At 41.2% G+C, this 21,346-nt stretch overlaps 1 protein-coding gene across 1 annotated transcript in view; it reads left to right on the top strand.

The window, feature by feature from the left end:
• LOC141110101 (alcohol dehydrogenase 1-like) overlaps positions 1–21,346 on the top strand; it is a 114,382-nt gene that overhangs the window by 77,241 nt on the left and 15,795 nt on the right. The window contains exon 6 of the mRNA XM_073601322.1: positions 5,382–5,642. Coding sequence (XP_073457423.1) covers positions 5,382–5,642 — 261 coding nt within the window. The remainder of the gene's footprint in view (positions 1–5,381; positions 5,643–21,346) is intronic.

Raw genomic sequence — 21,346 nt, 5'->3', positions numbered from 1 at the left:
AAGAATTGGTATCTTTCTCCATCAGTCTTGTGAATGTAGTAAAAGTGTGAGAGCTGAGCTGCTATATAGTATGTGTACAAATCCGGTAAGGCTGCACCTCCGGAGGAGGTTGGGTTCTTGAGCGTGTTCCAGGCCAATTTGTGTCTATGGGGGCCCCAAATAAAAGAATTAATAATTATATCAATTGTTTTAAAGATTTTAAGGGGAATGAGTACTGGGGAGTTCCAGAGAACATAAAGAAACTTTGGCAATAGTATCATCTTAAACAAGTTGACTCTACCCATTATTCCCAGTGGGAGTCTTGCCCATGTTTGTGTACGGGATTTTAAGTAAGAGAAAAGCGGTTCTATATTGTTAGCGATAAAGTCCAGTGGGTGCCTAGTAATCTCTATACCTAAGTATTTGATAGAGGCAACTCTCTGCAGGGGGAGGGAAGCTGCACTGTGTGTTGGAGATGTCATGTCGATGGGGAGGATCTGGGATTTGGACCAATTCATACTGAGACCTGAGTGTTTACCAAATTCCTCGATGGTCGATAGGACTGCCTGTAGCGATGGGCCAGTATCCTCTAGATAGAGAAGCATGTCATCTGCATACAAACTTAACGTCTCTGTCACAGGTCCCACCCGTAGCCCATGAATGTGTGGGTTCTGCCTAAGGGAAATGGCGAGGGGTTCCACCGCCAGGGCATACAATAAAGGGGACAGTGGGCATCCCTGGCGAGTTCCCCTGCCCAGGGGGAAGGGATCAGATGTCCATCCATTCACTACCACACTAGCCGTTGGTGAGTAATATAGTAATTGTACCCATTTTATAAAATTAGGTCCGAATCCGTAGCCCCTGAGGCATTCCCAAAGATATCCCCATTCTACCGAATCAAACGCCTTTGCGGCGTCAAGTGCTACTATCGCTCTATCACCCGTGTTCTCATGGTCTGCTTGGATGTTCATGTGGAGGCGTCTGAGATTCATTGCTGTGTTTTTACCAGGCATGAATCCCGTCTGATCAGGATGAATGAGGGAAAGAATACTAGTATTGAGGCGCATAGCTAGTATTTTGGCTAGTATTTTAATGTCGGCTTGGAGGAGCGAGATTGGGCGGTATGATTCTGGTAGTTGGGGGTTTTTGCCTGGTTTGGGGATTACTATAATTACTGCCTGGCGAAGAGTTTTAGGAAGGGATTCTGTTTCAAAGATGTGATTATATAATTTCAGGAGCTCAGGAGCTAGCATCTCCGAGTATGCTGCGTAAAAGTCTAATGGTATGCCATCCCCACCTGGTGCCTTGGATGGTGCTAACGAAGCTATAGCTAGGGCAATCTCATCCACTGTGAGAGGGGCCTCTAGGTCTTGCAGTTGGGTCTCAGATAGTTGTGGAAAGGGGACATCCCGGAGAAACGTACTAGTCTCCTGGGTAGTGACTCCCACTTTGGAGGAATATAAATCTGAATAGTATTTCCGAAATACTTCTGCAACTGCAGGGGGATCAGAGAGTATGTCATTATGAGGGCCTAGTAGGGTTACTACCACTGGGGGGTTAATGTCTTGGTGAGCCAAGTATGCTAACAATTTACCGGCTCGCTCCCCTTGCTCAAATATGCGTTGTTTTAGAAAGAAGAGTTTCTTTTTAGCATTTTCGTATTGCAAGTGGTCTAAGAGACGGGTGTGTAGTCTGATTGCTGTTGCTCTGTCCTGAGTGGGGTCTTTATGAAATTCTTGTGCTAGTAAATCTGCTTTGTCTAAGGCTTGATTAATAATTAGGGCGGAAGAGGCTTTTATTCTGTTTATACGCGAGGAAAGGACTGTGCGAACGTGTAATTTATAGGCTTCCCAAACATGTCCCACTGAGGCAGTGTCCTTGTTGACATTAAAATAGAATTGCCATTCTTTGTGTATGTCTTCCTGGTCTTTCAACATGGAGAACCAGAAGGGGTGTAGACGCCAGGTGTGGGGTCCTGCGTTTTGGGCCAGTTGGAGGGTTGCCCAACATGGGGCATGGTCAGACAGGGATCTAGTGTTGTAACCTGAGCCTGTTACTCGGGGAATTAGTGTGTCAGAGATTAGAATAAGGTCTATTCGGGACATTGAGGAGTGGGTTGCCGAGAAACATTAATATGTCTGATCATGAGGATGTTTGTATCTCCGTGCGTCAGTCAATGAAAATTCTTTTAGCGTGCGTCCTAGTCTAGTGGTGTCAGGGAGGTGGGCATTCTGGCTTGATTGTATTCTATCCATCTGGGGGTTCAAAACCATGTTGAAATCTCCCAACCAGATTGCTGGTATGTTGGGGTGCTGTGTCATATAAAGTAAGCCTTCTGTAATTAGATTGGATTTGTATGGCGGGGGTATGTAGAATGCCATAATCAAGTATTGCGAGCCACATAGTGTGCAGTGTATGAAGATAAAGCTACCTTGGGTGTCTGTACGCACCGAGATAATTGCAAAAGGGGTAGTTTTAGCAATGAGAACCGAGACCCCCCGAGAGTATGGAGAGTGGGTGGCATGGAACGCCCATCCTATCCAGGGCCGCTTCAGCGCTAGCTGGAGTTGTCCTGTAACGTGTGTCTCAACTAACACCGTTATATCTGCACAGTATGTTTTGAGGCAGGTAAAAATTGCCGTGCGTTTTAGTTTGTCTCTGATCCCTTGGACATTCCAAGTGAGGAATTTTAAGTTAATCATACTTGTGGCATAGCAAATTTTATAGAGAGAGTATGAATAAGGTATCTACCTGGGACCCATGCCGACCCCCTCCACACTAATGCAAATGTACCTCCGCTTCTTCCTTTCCCAAAATAGCATGTACATACGTTCATTTCAATGCATTGCAAATTATTATACATGTTCTTTACCTTAACATTAACCGTAACATTTTCCCCTCCCACCCTCCCTGCCCTCAGCCTCCCAAACTTGACTGGGGCATATATCCCAAAACTTGTGCTATGCTGCACATTAAACATGCCGACAATGGTGGTAGCCTATTGGGCAGCGCCAGTGGCGGAACAGCAGTCTCCCAAGGGGGGGCGAACAAATACTGGGTAACAGTCCAGCGATAGAGCAAGCGCAGTAAGGGTTAACAGTTAGAACGAGAAAATCTCCCAAATTTGAATCCGTACTCCACTGCAGCTTCTAGCAGATAGGGATGGGCAGAGTCTATAGCAAATACCGCATATATATTGTGATTATAGACTGATGACATTTCCCTGTGTTCCGGTTTGGAGCAGTTGGTAACATGGTAAGGGTTCAGAAAAAAATAAAAAATAAGAAAACTGGACAAATGACACAGGAGGAGCGCCTGTTCAAATCAGAAATGGATGACATGAAGGCAGTTTTAGGAGGATTTATGGACTACGAGGGGTGGGTCACTTACAGTTCGCACAGCCTTGAAGGCACTTTGGTACCCTCGAGAGATTGTCAAGTAAAAAGTAGGATCGTTTGCAACCAAGTTCAGGATCATGCCTTGTAGCTATCAGTATCTCTCCAGTGGCATATAACTTGGAATCACTGTAGGCACATCTAAGGGCGTATGTTATGGCAGTCATGAAGGGTGGTGCATAAGGGGAGTTGTAAAGTGACACTCACGTATTGTTGCCGGTCGGAGCATGGTTTAGGAAGGTCGGTTCTTTTGTGCGTCTTGTTGGTCCAGCCACGCTGAGGCCAGATTTGGATCCTCAAAAAAGTGTACCCGATCTTCACCGACAATACGAAGGCGGGCTGGGAACAGCATTGCATACTTAATGTGGTGTGCTCTCAGACGGCGTTTGACTTCAGTGAATCGCGCTCTTTGTGGCTGGACCTCCGCCGAGAAGTCCGGAAACACTGAGATGAATCCGGATTGAAATGGAATGTTTCCTTTCAGTCTGGACAGGCGCAGGACCGCGTCTCGGTCCCTGAAGTTTAATAATTTTGCAATGAAAGTTCGTGGGGGCGCCCCTTCAGGCGGGCGTCGAGCCGGCATGCGGTGAGCACGCTCTACTACAAATGTTGCAGAGAAGGCCTCTCTACCATATGTAGCAATCAAAAGTTGATCAAGAAAGGTGGCTGGGTCTGTACCCTCAGAGCCCTCCGGTAGTCCAATAAACCGGAGGTTGGACCTATGGGTCCGGTTCTCCAAGTCGTCTTGCTTTTGTGCTAGTTGTTGCAGCTGACTCTGCAGGTCTTCTTGTGAATGCTGCATGGGGTATAGTGTGTCCTCTGCCCGCCCAAGCCTAGTCTCAGCTTCAGTGATCCGTTCCCTGAGTTTGGTCATGTCATGCCTTATAAGTGAAATGTCCACTTTTACCTCCTCTATCTTGGATGTCAGAGTGGATTGGCATAGGGATATTGCTTCCAGTACCTTAGCAGTGCCGTCCGGCTCTTGATCTGCAGGGGAGGCCGCGTGTGTTGCTGGCGCGGCGCCATCTTGTCCCTCAGAGTCCCGCTCCGTCCTCCGATACCGCTCCAGCGATGAAGAGGCAGCGGTATTCCGTTTCGGCGGGGACATAGTGTACCCGGGTTAGTGTGCCAGATCCCAAGGGGTTTAGTGATCGATTGCAGTGTTTCTGAGGCAAAGGATGTGAGTAGAAGGATCTGCTGCGAGCGGAGCTTCCATCACACACGTCTGCTCACATCGCTGTCCAGGCCACGCCCTTCCCTCTGATGTTTAGTTAAGGACCAGTAAGAATATACCTTGTTATCAAGTTGGATGAGCAACATTCTAAAATGTAGATTCTGTTCATCCTAAATACACTATATTGTCAAAAGTATTGGGATGCCTGTGTCTATGGGAACGTTTGACCATTCTTCCAAAAGCACATTTGTGAAGTCAGGCACTGATGTGGATGAGAAGGCCTGGCTCGCAGTCTCCGCTCTAATTAATCCCAAAGGTGTTCTATCGGGCTGAGGTCAGAACTATGTGCAGGCCAGTCAAGTTCCTCCACCCTCATCCATGTCTTTATGGACCTTGATTTGTGCACTGGTGCGCAGTCATGTTGGAATAGGAAGGGGCCATCCTCAGACTGTTCCCACAAAGTTGGGAGCATGAAATTGGATATGGAAGTCAGACAGTTATAATTTCCTGGCAGAGGAATACTAGTAAGCCCACTCACTCAACACCTTTATATTTCTCTAAGAGATATTAAAAAAAAAAAAAAAAAAGATATACCAATGAAAATGGAATAGGTAGAGGTAGACAGACTCATATTGGCTTCATTGAGTGGACAGAAGCCAGAACTCAAATAACTCACTGCCAGAGTCCTTGAGTCCATGATAAGTACTATTTTATACTGTACAGTATACAGTACCTGCTGCTTTATATTAGACATAAAAGTTTTTAAATTTGTCTGTTCAATTTAACTAACTTTCAAATAGAAAGGATCAGTGATATGTTTTGTAATTGTACAGGTGCAGCCTGGTACTACTTGTGCTGTATTTGGATTGGGCGCCGTTGGACTGTCAGCCATTATTGGATGTAAAGTTTCTGGAGCATCAAGAATTATTGCTATAGATATAAACAGCAGCAAGTTTGAACAGGCAAAACTGTTTGGAGCCACTGACTGCATCAATCCCAAAGATTTTAAAAAGCCGATCCAGGAGGTGATCGTGGAAATGACAGAACATGGAGTGCATTATTCCTTTGAATGCATTGGCAGTACAGATGTTATGGTATGTAATTGTAAATGTTGTTTAACAGTATTCAGCCTAATCTAAGCATGCACCGGACCGAACAACCTTTCTGTATGATGGGAAAATCAATAGATGTCTGCTTTCCAAGGGATCATAGGGTATATTAAAAAAAACACAGTCACTTCCAGCGCTATTTGGTCTTCCAAGATGTGGAGTAACAGATGTCAAATAAAATGGTGGTGTGAAAGGTATATGTGGTATCCAAAACTGGGTGGATGCTGCCTTCCTCAGATGGTGTAATCCGAAAGGAACTACAAGAAAAACAGAAATGGAAGGCGCGCACACCTAGTGCATTACCAAAGATAATTTAATAATAAAAATGTTTTATATAAAAATGGGCACTCACAAAATGCCATAAAAACAATGCATGGACATGCACAGAACACAGCTGTACCCCATGTTCTGTGCATATCCATGCATTGTTTTTATGGCATTTCGTGAGTATCCACTTTTATATAAATCATTTTTATTATTTAATTATCTTTGGTAATGCACTAGGTGTGCGCGCCTTCCATTTCTGTTTTTCTTGGTATATTAAAAAAAGTAAAGGCCTTTTTTAAGTAAATCAGATAAAGTAGTGATTCCTATTACCAATCCTCAATGGCCTCCTACATGCTTAGGGACATAAACAATAATTAAGTTGGTCCCTTTAATAAGAGTGTACCAGTTGAAAACTTTACAGGAACTTCAACATGAAAAATACACACTGATATAGTATTGCAATTGCTGAAAATATTTAAATGGAAGAACTATGTATTCAACCACAAGCACAGATGAAAAGATATCAAAACAATCTGTTCCACAGACATGAACCACTGCTTATGACCAGACTCATGGTGCACCGATATTTCCAACACCTTACACCTCCTACACTTAAGATTTGTCCCCTCATTTGATTTCATCTGCTTTGTGTTTCTTTTCATCTGTGCTACATTGTTTTTATTTGAAGATTTTCTATTTAGAGTAGATAGCAAAGAAGTACATGTATCATTTATCTTAAGGCAACATTTTGGTCACATTGTATACACATTATATTTTGCCTTCTCCGCATTACAAAAGTATACAGTACATTGTAGCTCAACAAGCTACTGACACCTTATATATATATTAACCAATTAAATACTTTTTTGTCACCTATTAAAAATGCCCAAAACGTCCTTGTCATTGTTCTTTTTTCAACTAAAACAAACAGGGAATAATATTGTATAGTACTGCAACAGTGTTGTCAGCTTGCTGTACACACTCCTTCAGTTATCCTTTTTAAGACTTTATTTTCTTATTGTCTTATTTGCTTACTGTCTCTGGTAACCAACTTACCAACCAAGTAACTGATAATTTTGAGAGGCCAATATTTTAACCGCTTGCCGACCATCCACCACAGTTATACTGTGGCAGGTTGGCTCGGCTGTGCAAATCAGGCTCGTACAGGGTGATTTGTGGGCGTGTGCACCCATTGGCCAGCAGGGGAGCCAATCAGCGGGTCTGGCGGACTCGGTGTCTGCCGGCTGCCCACTATCATTCCCCGCAGTGACAGAACGGGGATCTGCCATAGTAAACAAGCCAGATCTCTCTTTTGTCAGGGGATGACACACAGATCCTGTCTTTCTGCTATGCAGGAAGATGGATCTGTGTGTTGTTCCAGGTAGCCCATCCCCCATACAGTTAGAACACACAGTGAGGGAACACATTTAACCATTTAAGGACCGAGCCTCTTTTTTAGATGTGTTGTTTAGTTAAAAACTGTTTTTTTTTGCTAGAAAATTACTTAGAACCCCCAAACATTATACATTTTTTAACACCCTAGAGAATAAAATGGCGGTCGTTGCAATACTTTCTGTCACACCGTATTTGCACAGCGGTCTTACAAGCGCACTTTTTTTGGAAAAAATACACTTTTTTTAATTAAAAAATAAGACAACAGTAAAGTTAGCCCAATTTTTTTTTATATTGTGAAAGATAATGTTACACCGAGTAAACTGATACCCAACATATCATGCTTCAAAATTGCGCCCGCTCGTGGAATGGCGACAAACTTTTACCCTTAAAAATCTCCATAGGCGACATTTAAAAAATTCTACAGGTTGCATGTTTTGAGTTACAGAAAAGGTCTAGGGCTAGAATTATTGCTCTCGCTCTACTGATCGTGGCAACACTGTTTTCATATGCGGGCGCTACTCACGTATGCGTTCACTTCTGCACGCAAACTCAGCGGGATGGGGTGTGTTTAAAAACATTTTTTTCTTATTTATTTTACCTTTTCATTTTTATTTCTATACAGTTTTTTTTTTTTTTTTTTTTAATGTGTCACTTTTATTCCTATTACAAGGAATGTAAACATCCCTTGTAATAGAAAAAAAAACATGACAGGACCTCTTAAATATGAGATCTGGGGTCAAATAGACCTCAGATCTCATATTTACACTAAAATGCAAAAAAAATAAAAATAAATTGTCATTTAAAAAAAGAATTTAAAAAATGGCCCTTTAAGAGCTATTGGCGGAAGTGACGTTTGATGTCGCTCCCGCCCTGCAATATCATGGAGATGGGTGCGGGCCATCTTCCTCTCACTCGTCTCCATGCCCAGCCAGCAGAAGGACCCGTTCGCCTCCACCGCTGCCGACAGCTCCGGTAAGCGGTGGAGGGCACTGGAGCGCGGTGAGAGGGGGGGCCCACTCCCACCACCGATACAAGTGATCTCGCGGCGAATCCGCCATAGAGACCACTTTTATCTTGAAGTGGACCGCTGGCCGAACAAGAGAATACCGGGATTATGGCAGGTGATCAAATACCATCAAAAGAAATCTCTATTTCTGGTAAAAAAAAAAAAAGGATATCAATTTTGTTTGGGTACGGCGTTGAACGACCACGCAGTTGTCAGTTAAAGCGACGCAGTGCCGTATTGCAAAAAATGGCCTGGTCAAGAAGTGGGTAAATCCTTCTGGGGCTGAAGTGGTTAACACACAGCAAACACATCACTAGGTGTGAATCCAGCCTTAAAGGAATTAAAGTCACTGCATCTATTTTCATTTTTATAAAATCAGGATTCTAATAGCACTACACATATACGTTATTGTTGACAATCCAATATAAGCTTATTTGGAAATTGCCCCTTTATGTTGTGATTGCTGCCTACCTGCTGCCCATCTCTTTCTACAACTTCCTAGATTCCCAGCATGCTTTGCAGCTTCTTCTCTGCTCATTTCATTGGTTTACTTTCCTTCTCTAAGGACTACATAACTCATGGTAACTTGCTGCCTGAAAGCAGTGGTGCTGGGGTGTGTATCCTGTACTGACTGTGCCTTTAGTAGTTTAAAAGTTAGGCTCTGTAAAAGGTGTAACAGAAATAGTGCTTACTCACGGGGCATAGTAAATATGTGTCATGTAATTCAAGAATGTAAATATATAGATATTCTTCAAAAAGTACATTTTCAGATTTCAAGATCATTAAGACAATTAGGAGTAGGCTAGAAATTGAAATTCAGCCTAGAATTTATTATACAATATGATTTAATATACAATATGATTTCAAATTTTGACCATAGATGCACTTTTTTACTAATGTTTATGGATTTTTAACAACAGGAATCACAGTAGTTATGGATATGAGTTGTATAAGACTGATATAAAACATTTTCCTGATGCCAGACATGGTAGCATACATATGATATAGCTCCGCCCCTATATCCACCCACAGGACCTGTTTAGCTCTATAAAAGTCTGACTGAGAGCTACCTCCCCCATTGTCCTTTTCGTCCTCAAAAGATCAACACCTACAGACCGTTACACTCAGGATAAGCTCTTATCTGCCGACTACGTCGGAGTCCGTCTGGGTTCAAGCCCTCTCCCAGTACGCACTCCCACATCTTAGGTGGCTAAATGCACCAACAAGGTGGGGAACCCCTTCTGGTGGTCTTTTGGCTTTGAGGTGTTCTCAATCAGAGATGACAAACCTCTTGTGGCATGCCTGCTTTGGAGCCTGGATCCAGAAGCTGGGACTGCATGCTGTCTTCTCTCCTATGTAACTCTTTCCAGGTCTGTCAATTTCTATAAAACTTTTTTTTTCCTTTTTCTTGCTCTCATGTCTCTAAAGACACCATACACACTGTGCAACTTTTGTTGTCTGATTTCCTTTAGATATTCTCTCTCTCTCTCTCACCTGGCAGTAGTCCTCAATCTTCTAGCAAACCTTCCTCGTACTCTGACAGAAGACAGTTCATTATGGGATATCGCCTTAAAAACGGCTAGTCCTTAGCCATAACTTCAGGGGGAAGGGTGTCAGAACTCCAAGAATTGAGGGCGGCAGAACCTTATTCCATGTTCTTCCCAGACAGGGTTGTGCTGAGACCATTGGATCATTTTGTCTCAAAAGTGGCATCTTTATTTCATCTCTCCAGTGAATGGGTGCTTCCAGCCATCTCAGCGGAATCAGATGCTGATCTGCACGAGTTGGACATTCCAAAAGTCCTCAAAGCCTATCGCCAGGCAACTTCTAAATTGAGACGTTCTGACAAACTTTTTCATCATCATGAAAATTTAAAGGGAAAGAGGCCTCGGCCAGAACCATCTTGGCCTGGATAGTAAAAAATATTTACTGGGCATATAGAGCCGGGAAGGATCCTCCAGAGGTGGTTAGAGCTCACTCAACCGGGGTGATGTCATCTTCTTGGGCGGCATGGACAGGATTGTCTCTGGAGACAGTCTGCAAAGAGGCTAGCTGCTCATCACATCATACGTTCTTAAAACACTACAGGGTGGATCCAGCAGCTCTTACTACAGTAGAGTTTGGGAAGAAAACCATCCAAGCTTTTATGTCTATTGTCAAAGTTTGTAGCATTAAAACCTCCCTCTCAAAAGCTCATTATGTATCATATGTATACTGCCATGTCTGGCGTCAGGAAAATAAAAAATTGTATCAAATACTTACCGTGATTTTCCTTTCCTGACACCAAGACATTGCAGCATACGAACCCTCCCTCTGATCTTTGTGTTTTATATGGAGAATGGGGGAGGTAGCTCTCAGTCAGACTTTTATAGAGCTAAACAAGTCCTGTGGGTGGATATAGGGGCGGAGATATATCATATGTATGCTGCCATGTCTACCCGTCAGGAAAGGAAAATTACGATAGGTATTTGATACAATTTTCCATTTTCATGCATATACTGTATTTTCTGTATTTCCTCCTAATCTAAATGTTTATAAGAAATGGCAAACATCTCAGTTAAAATGAAGTGTGTCCTAGTGCTTGTTTTCTAACAGCTTAGATTGATTAACCACTTCAGCCCCAGAAGGTTTTACCCCATTAATGACCAGAGCATTTTTTGCGATACGGCATTGCGTCACTTTAACTGACAATTGCGGGGTAGTGCGACGCTGTACCCAAACAAAATTGATGTCCTTTTTTTTCCCACAAATAGAGATTTCTTTTGGTGGTATTTGATCACCTGTACGGTTTTTATTTTTTTTGCGCTATAAACAAAAAAAGAGTGACAATTTTGAAAAAAAAAAAATGTTTCACTTTCTGCTATGATACATATAGAAATATATATATATATATATATATATATATATATATATATATATATAAAAAAAAAAAAAACAAATTCATCAGTTTAGACCGATTCTTCTACATATTTTTGGTAAAAAAAAAAAAAAAATCGCAATAGGCGTATATTAATTGGTTTGCGCAAAAGTTATCGGGATTGATATAGGGACTTTTCTTTTTTCTAATTGTTTTTACTGGTAATGGCGGTGATCTGTGATTTTTTGCGGGACGGTGACATTGCAGCAGACAAATCTAACCCCAAATTACACTTTTTGGGGACCAGTGGCACTATTACATTGATCAGTGCTATAAAAATGCACTGATCAATGTAAAAATGACACTGGCAGGAAAGGGGTTAACACTAGGGGGCGATCAAGGGGTTAAGTGTGTTCCCTCAGCATGTTCTAACTGTAGGGGGGGTGGGCTTACTAAAACATGACAGAGATCCCTGCTCCTGATCACTGGGAACAGTAGATCCCTGTCATGTCACTAGGCAGAATGGGAAATGCCTTTTTTACATAGGCAGTTCCCCGTTGTTCCTCTCCTCGCCGTGATTGCAGGCTGCCAGTGGACATAAAGTCCATGGGACCCGTGGGCACGCTCCCGTGGCGCGCCCCCTAGCCTGCTTTTAAGTACTGACGTATGGATTTGTCAGTTTGCACAGGAGAGCCATTCTACCAACGTATATCGGCGTGAGCCGGTCGGCAAGTGGTTAAAGTCATGTTCTGGTCACTGCTACCCAGATTTTCCTCAATTTGAATTTTTTTCATAAATTCTGCAGTGTTTGACATTAACAGATTTAGCAGAGCATCATTATTTGTAAACGAAGCAAAGAGAGTTCCACCGCTCAGGTAGGTCTAAATCAATGAGTGGATAAACAAGTTGAAATCCTTCAAAGGGAAAGAGTCCCAGGTGCTGGCTGATGCTGGGTGGAGTAGAAATTAACAAAGTGATCTGGATGCCGCACACTGGACTAGATAACAAGTGCCTTTATTGATAAAAAGCTGGATCACAACATGTACAAGACACTGCAGCAGGGACGTACAGAAATCAGCTGATGCGTTTCGCACTCATAACAGGTGCTTACTCATAGCTATGAGTCTTCTGTGCACTATAAAGTTACTCAGCGATAAAGACGTGCATTTCTGTCCTTTTGTCGAGTAATTAAAATCTCCCAATATTATCTCTGTCCCAGCCTGTGTCACCCATTTTGTTTGAGTAAGGAGCCAATTCTCTTTTTCCTGCCTCCAATAACTAAATTAGCAGAATGCACAACCATATGTAATGCCACTCATAAAAGCCAGAACACTGTTACAATAAACAAAATACATGTTAATACTCACTTTTAGATCACATAGACAGACACCACCACCTTTTCTATTTACCTCATCCCTGAAAGAGATAATCACAGGGAATATCAACAAACAATTGTGTTAGGAGCCAAACCAAAATTCTAAATTACCATTTAAATCACAGTGTTTATCACGCATGAAAATTTCAATCGTTTTGCTCATAATACATCTGCTATTTGTGGACATTTTCCTTGTTAAATATATTTATTGAGTTTTCACAGAAGAAGAAATAAAATGATACAATACATGGATACATATCAATCATCAGAAGATCTTTGCAGTATGATAAAAAAGATAAATAAATAAGTTAATAAAATAAAGTAATTTTAGAGATATCTTACAACCATATTTACTATACACTAGTTGGGATTCTAGATGTAAGATTAGAGAAATAAATCAAGTTATTAGACTAAGTATCCATAAGAATATTTTAGGAAATAATAAAAGAAAAGGAGAGGGAGGAGAGATAAAGATGGAAAGAAGAGAAAAAAAAAAAAAAGAGAGTTTCCCGGGATGATGATCCAGCTCTCATTAGGTATACAAATATAATATATATTTCAGTAATAATATGATATATATCTTAGTGTGGTAACAACAGAGATTGGTCAAAATCTGTAGGGAGGTAGTTTTTAACCCATGGTTGCCAAATTTTGCGAAATGTATTTATTTTATTTTCTTCAATAGCTGTCATCTTGGCGTATAAAAGTGCTCTGTTCATTCTGTGTTTAGCTTCAGCAAGAATTAGATTTTGGGACTTCCACGCCTTGGCAATCGTTTGTTTAGCTGCAGTGCTAAGTTGGATAAACAATTGGAATTGAGTATGGGTGAGTATTGTGGGTTTAAGGTTTAGCAGTGCCGTTGCAGGATCTGGAGGAATCGTGATTTCCAGGGCTTTAGAAGCCATAAGAAATATATTCTTCCAGAATTCTTCAACTACGGGGCATTGCCACCATATGTGAAAATGTGTTCCTGCTGTGTCACATCCTCTAAAGCAATTAGGTGAATATGTGGGGACAAATTTAGCTATTCTAGCTGGTACTAGGTACCAGCGTGCTAGAACCTTGTAATTGGTTTCTACAGAAAAACAATTTGGAGAGGAAGTTTTGGTGGCTGACCATATATTCGACCAATCTTGTTTATTAAACACTCGATTCATATCTTGTGCCTATTTATTTGTGTATGAGGGTAGAAACTCACTAGATATCATATTAAGTTGGAAATATAATATTGAGATAAGTCCTCTAATGTGTGGATCACTTATACAAATCCGCTCAAATTGAGTCATTTGATTAAGAGTTGAGCCTGTACTAAGAAGTGGTTCATAAAAATGTTTAATTTGTAAATATCGAAATATTTCAGTTTTAGGTAACCCAAAGGTTTTACATAGTACAGGAAATGTATAAATAGCTTTAGTCGAGAAAAGATTGTATAAACGAGTCAGGTTCGTAGAGGTCCATGCAGAGAATGATTTTGGGAATTTCCAGGCAGGATAAAAGGCTGGATTATTAAGAAATGAAAGCAAGGGATTATGTGTTGATTGAAGATTATTTGCAAATTTACATTTATCCCATACTGCTAGGGTCTGTTTCGTGATAGGATTAGAAAGATGTATTCTATCAGCAGGACAGAGCCAAAACATATTTGCCACTGAGATAGGGTCACTTTCCACTGATTCAATAGCTACCCATAGGGGAGCTTCTACAGAAGTATGGTACTTGGGTATAAGTGCTAGCTGTGCAGCGTAGAAATAGGAGGAAAAGTTGGGCAATCCCAAACCACCACTCAATTTATTAAGGTAAAGCGTAGATTTAGGTATACGAGGTTTGGTGGTACCCCAAATGAAGGACATAACTCTACGTTGAGTAAGTCTAAGAAAGTAAGATGGTAAAGAAATAGGGAGTACCCTAAATAAATATAAGAATTTCGGCAGGATTGACATCTTTACCACATTAATCCTTCCCAACCATGACAATGATAGAAGAGCCCATTGTTTCAGGAAGCCGGAAGTTTGTTTAAGGAGGGGTAAGTAATTTGCCGCAAAAAGGTCTTTAAGAGAGATTGTGAGTTTTATTCCTAGGTATGGAAGCTGCTTTGGAACCCAAGTAAAGGGTAAGGAAGTTTGTGCCTGCTGAAGTTCTAATTGAGATAAGGAAATATTTAATGCATTTGATTTTGTTGGATTAACATGTAGTCCTGATATTTGGGCAAAATTATCTTGTTTTTTTAGTAGATTAGGGGTGGATATATGGGAATGAGACAAAAATATGAGAATGTCATCCGCAAAGAGACATAGTTTATGGTGATAACCACCTAGTTCGATACCTTTAATGTCAGGATTGGTTCTAATAAGGTGTGCCAGGGGTTCTATTATTAGGGCAAAAAGTAGAGGGGAAAGAGGGCATCCTTGTCTAGTGCCTCTTTTAATATCAATCATTGTTGACTTATAGCCTGCATATTTGATATATGCTCTAGGATTATTGTATAAGGATGAGACCCAGGTTAAAAAATTGTTTCCAAATCCCCATTTACCAAGGACATATTCCATATAAGGCCACGTAACCGAATCAAATGTTTTCCTTATGTCTAAGGATAGAAGGCAAGCTGGGATTCGTCTAGTTTTAGCCGCATTAATAAGTAAGAGTGCTCTCCTGATATTATCTCCAGCTTGGCGTTTAGGCATAAAGCCTGTTTGGTCTTTATGGATTAGTAGGCCAATAATATTATTCAGTCTAGTGGCCAAAATTTTAGCAATTAATTTTATATCGAGATTTAGGAGGGATATAGGACGATAATTAGTCCAGGAGGTGGAGTCAGAATGTGGTTTGGGGATCATTGCTATTATAGAGGTGAGAGTCTCTGTTCTAAATGAGTTACCTTTAAGGATCAAATTGAAGGCTTTAGTTAAGACAGGTGTTAAGATTAAGGGCTCTTTCACATGGGGCGGATCAGTGATGATCCGCCCCGTGAATATCCGCTTGCTCAGCGGGGATCGCTCTGCCGATCCCCGCTGAGCAGGAAAATGACAGGTCCGTGCAGCGACGGACCTGTCAGAGCGCCGCTCTCCCCTATGGGGGATCGGATGACGACGGACCGTAGAGCCCGTCGTCACCCGATCCGATAACGGATGGAAAAGTAGGTTTTTCCTCCGTTACACTTTTTCGGATTGGAGCGGGTCGGATGTCAGCGGACATGTCACCGCTGACATCCGACGCTCCATAGATGTCTATGGAGGGTCCGTTCAGGACCTGAACGGACAGTCCGTGTGGAAGAGGCCTAATGCAAATTGTTTATAATATGTTGCCGAAAATCCATCTGGGCCTGGTCTTTTACATAATTTTAAAGATTTTATTGCGTTAAGGACTTCAGTATCTGTAATTGGACATTCAAGAAGATCTTTCTGTTGTTGATCAAGGTTAGGAAGCGTGATATTGGAGAACAGTGTGTCTGCTTTAGTTTTATCAAAATTTGAGGCAGAAGAATATAGTTTAGATAACTTAGAGCGAAAAATTTCAAGTATTTTCACTGGGTTACTAGTGTAAGATTCCCGGGATACTTTCAATCTGATAGGCGTATGTATATGTGGTGAATTTTTTAAAATTCTGGCCATAGGTGTATCAGGTTTATTTGCCTGCGATATTGAACATGCTGGCATTTACTTATAAGTTTATCTGCGGTATCAATAAGAAAAAGATCTAGATCTAGGCGGGCTTTTTCTAGTTTGGTACTGTTGGTAGCATTCGGGGAGGTTTGAAAAGTTTGATGACAGTCATTAAAGGTAGATTCAAGTTTTGCAAACAACAGTTTGCGTTCTCTTTTAAGGTTAGTTGCTTGTTGTATCAGTCTACCCCTAATGACTACCTTGTGCACCTCCCATAATGTAATAGCAGAGACATTGTCTGTATCATTGGATTTTAGGTAATCAGAAAGTGCTTTTTCAATCTCAACACGATGAGAAGGGTGGGTCAGAATTGAATCGTTTATACACCAAGTGGTATCGTGTGATCTAGGAATTGTGGAAGCAATGGTAATGAATACTGCGCAGTGGTCTGTCCATGGAAAAGGAATGATTTTGGATGATATGATTTCTGGTAGCATACTTGACGGGATTAGAATATGATCTATTCGTGAAAAAGAGTTATGCGGATAAGAATAATGAGTGAAGCGCCTACTAATAGGGTTCATCTCTCGCCAAGTATCTACCAGGCTATGAGTGGTGAGTAGATGTTGAAAAGTTAGGTTTATTGAGTTTGTGGTAGGTCCAGGGGGAGATTTATCTAAGAACGGGAAAATAGTAGCATTAGAATCCCCACAAATAACAACAGTACCAAACTTATATACTTCTATAAGTTGAAAAAGGTGGGATAAGAAAGCAGTTGGGCGTTTGTTAGGGGCATAATAAGACACAATAGTAATAGGATTATCAGAAATAAATCCTCTTAGGAGAACATATCGTCCTTCAGGGTCTGTTATTTTGGTTAAACTTGGTTTTTTGGTTAAATTTGGTTACAAGGTTAAACGGAGTGGAACGGTGAAAACCAATGAGAGTTCCGCGCTGTTTAACCGTAGCTGAAGCAGTATAGAATTGTGGATATGATGATGAAACAAACTTGGGATAAACTTTGTCAGTAAAATGCATTTCCTGCAAACATATAATATTATCTTTTTTCATAGCAAATAAGCGTAAAGCCTTGGTTCGCTTATGTGGAGTATTAAACCTCTGTACATTTAATGACAAGATATTTATAGGAGCCATAAAACAACGAATGCGAATATTATAGCATAACAAGCAGAGTACTCACCGAGAGCCAGGATCACCAACCCGAGAGTCAGGAGGGAATAGCAAAGATTAAAGAAAGAAGCAATAGAATAGAAAAAGAAAAAAGGAGAGGAGAATCGAACAAACCCAATATGAAGACAATTTAGCAGTATATACAGGCTAAATAATAGGGTGTAGGAGCATCTCAGGAGAGTTTTTAGAACTCTCTGAGAGGGTCCGGGACCACCAATAGAGACCCCCATAACAATGGTAGGAGTCCTTAGGTGGAATAAAGGGCAACAAGAAATTCCTAAGGGATGTATAACATCGGAGGACCACAGGAACTATTCCATTACTATCATGGAAAAATTTCGCTTAAATTGTTACAAAAAAAGAAAAAATAAAGTTCAAAAACTTGAGAGGAAAAAAAAACAGAAAAAAGTTAATATAAAAAAAATTTAAAAAATACATATTTTTGTAACATAACAGTAGTATGTAGCCATAACTCATTTTAGTCATGAATATGGCCAGTTAATTAACTCTGTCAGCATACTGTGCTGGAAAAAAGTAGCAAGGACAAATAACTAGTCTGGCTTAGATTGTCAGTCCATTGAATCCTCATTGTTTGGTGGTGAATGTTCATATCGACCTCGCTTGTTAAGATTTTGATGGGAAGATGTGGAATAGCTGGGTTTTGGGTCTTTGTTTTGCTGTGTAGAATGAAAAGCTGAGCGCCTATGAGACTGGTCATTTGGTAAGATTGCTTCGGCTAGGCCCATATCAAATAGGGCTGACTTCAAGTCCTCTGAAGAGCGACAAACATATTTTGTTTCCAAATGAGTAAATCTGAGACAAAAAGGAAATCCCCATTGATAGGAAATTTGATTTCTCTGGAGTACCTGGAGTTGAGGTTTAAGTGCATGTCTTTTTGCAACCGTTAGTGGGGACAAATCTGTGAAGAGTTGATAGGTATTGCCCTGGAAGCTAAGAGATTCTCTCCCTCTGGCAGCTGTTAGTATCTGTTCTTTGGTTCTGTAAAAGTGCAATTTAGCTATAATATCCCTCGGGGGGACCATTTATTTTGCGTGGGGCTAACGCTCTATGTACTCTATCCATTTCGAACCTGTCAATAGGGGTTCCAGGTAATAATTCTTGAAAGAGCGCCGTGATATTAGCCTGCAGGTCTAGAACAGATTCAGGGATTCCCCTGATTCGCAGATTCGATCGACGATCTCTGTACTCTTGGTCCTCTAAACGATTTTGTAATGTAAGGTTTTCCTCTTTTAGTACCTTCATCTCAGACATGTAGTTCTGTGTAAAATTATCAATTTCATCAACCCTCAGTTCTAAGTCAGCTGTTCTCTGACCTAGTTCTCTAATTTCTTTAGTCAGTTTGTCAGTTATATGATCAGAAGTCTGTTTGAGGGCTTTCTGAAGCATACATTCAAATTTTTTGAAGATGTCTAGCAGCTTGTTATTCACAGTATTCATATTCAGACTCAGACTCACCGTTAGCAGCCTGTGTCTTCTGACTGTGAGGTAAAGATTTTTCAGTGTATTCACCGCTGTGCTGTCTGTGAGGTAAAGATTTTCCAGTGTATTCACCGCTGTGCTGACTGTGAGGTAAAGGTTTTCCAGTGTATTTACCGCTGTGCTGACTGTGAGGTAAAGATTTTCCAGTGTATTCACCGCTGTGCTGACTGTGAGGTAAAGGTTTTCCAGTGTATTTACCGCTGTGCTGACTGTGAGGTAAAGATTTTTCAGTGTATTCACCGCTGTGCTGACTGTGAGGTAAAGATTTTCCAGTGTATTCACCGCTGTGCTGACTGTGAGGTAAAGATTTTTTAGTGTATTCACCGCCGTGCTGTGGGGGAGAGGATGCCGCCGCCATTCCAGCCGCCAGCCTGTGTGCCGTTTCCTTTGTTTTTCCTGCTTTAATTTTCGTTTTAGGAGCTCTCAAGACCATTGTCAGTGAAGCTGACAGTATTAGGTAGGATTTTCTGCAGTTTTGGGATACTTGCTGGTTCACTGGGACCTGTAGTCCTCCCATGAAAACTCCAGAGGAGCGGAGCTCTAAGGTAACATTACCTTCACCTCAGGCTGCCGCACATGCGCCATTTGTGGACATTTTAAACCACACTTAAAATTAGCATTTTGATTTATGATATCAAAATGCACTTTTGAGCTCCTTTTGTTCAACTTATAGCCTAGTTCCCAAATTCATTTTTAAAAAAAATGCTCCACCCTCCATGTATTTCCAGCCGCCGCAGTTGTACTGCGGCAGAATGGCACAGCTGGGTGAAATGATGTAATGTAACGTCGCTTCGCCCTGTGGCCACTAGGGGGTGCGCGCGCCCCCCCCGCTCACCACCCGAGCTGATGCGAGTGCCCGGCGGTCTTGATCACCGCCGGGCTCCCTCGATCGCTCGGGGCACACCAAGAACCGGGATCTGTGTGTGTAAACACACAGTTTCCGGTTCTCTGAGGGGAGAACTGACAGATCATCTGTTCATACAGAGTATGAACAGGCGATCTGTTATCTTCCCTGCACAGTCCCCATCCCCCTTCAGTTAGAACACATACTAGGACACACTTAACCCCTTCACTGCCCCCTAGTGTTAACCCCTTCACTGCCAGTGACATTTTTACAGTAATCAATGCATTTTTTAATCGCACTGATCGCTGTATTAATGCCAATGGTCCCAAAAATGTGTCAAAATTGTCTGACGTGTCCGCCATAATGTCGCAGTCACGATAAAAAAAATCGCAGATCTCTTCCATTATTAGTAAAAAAAAAAATTAATAATAAAAATGCCATAAATCTATCCCCTATTTTGTAGACGCTATAACTTTTGCGCAAACCAATCAATATACGCTTATTGAGATTTTTTTTACCAAAAATATGTAGAAGAATACATATTGGCCTAAACTGAGGGAAAAAAATGTTTTTTTTTATATATTTTTGGGGGATATTTATTATAGCAAAAAGTAAAAAATAATGCGTTTTTTTCAAAATTGTCGCTCTTTTTTTGTTTATAGCGCAAAAAATAAAAACCACAGAGGTGATCAAATATCACCAAAAGAAAGCTCTATTTGTGGGAAAAATAGGACGTCAATTTTGTTTGGGTGCAACTTTGCACGATCGCGCAATTGTCAGTTGAAGCGACACAGTGCCGAATCGCAAAAAGTGCTCTGGTCAGGAAGAGGGTAAAATCTTCCAGGGCTGAAGCGGTTAGTTTCCAACATGCCAATCCGGTTACATGGATACAACAAACCACTTGTTTAGGACAATATTTTCAAATGAATTATTATATCCATACAGTGGGGACGGAAAGTATTCAGACCCCCTTAAATATTTCACTTTTTGTTATATTGCAGCCATTTGCTAAAATCATTTAAGTTCATTTTTTTTCCTCATTAATGTACACACAGCACCCCATATTGGCAGAAAAACACAGAATTGTTGACATTTTTGCAGATTTATTAAAAAAGAAAAACTGAAATATCACATGGTCCTAAATATTCAGACCCTTTTCTGTGACACTCATATATTTAACTCATGTGCTGTCCATTTCTTCTGATCATCCTTGAGATGGTTCTACACCTTCGTTTGAGTCCAGCTCTGTTTGATTATACTGATTGGACTTAATTAGGAAAGCCACACACCTGTCTATATAAGACCTTACAGCTCACAGTGCATGTCAGAGCAAATGAGAATCATGAGGTCAAAGGAACTGCCTGAAGAGCTCAGAGACAGAATTGTGGCAAGGCACAGATCTGGCCAAGGTTATAAAAAAAATTCTGCTTCACTTAAGGTTCCTGAGAGCACAGTGGCCTCCATAATCCTTAAATAGAAGACGTTTGGGACGACCAGAACCCTTCCTAGAGCTGGCCGTCCGGCCAAACTGAGCTATCGGGGGAGAGGAGCCTTGGTGAGAGAAGTGAATAATAACCCAAAGATCACTATGGCTGAGCTCCAGAGATGCAGTCGGGAGATGGGAGAAAGTTGTAGAACGTCAACCATCACTGCAG

Source organism: Aquarana catesbeiana, linkage group LG01 (assembly GCF_042186555.1).
Source record: "Aquarana catesbeiana isolate 2022-GZ linkage group LG01, ASM4218655v1, whole genome shotgun sequence".
Taxonomy (NCBI): Eukaryota; Metazoa; Chordata; class Amphibia; order Anura; family Ranidae; genus Aquarana; species Aquarana catesbeiana.
Note: the sequence above shows the minus strand (reverse complement) of the source record. Positions and strands in the feature narration are given on the sequence as shown.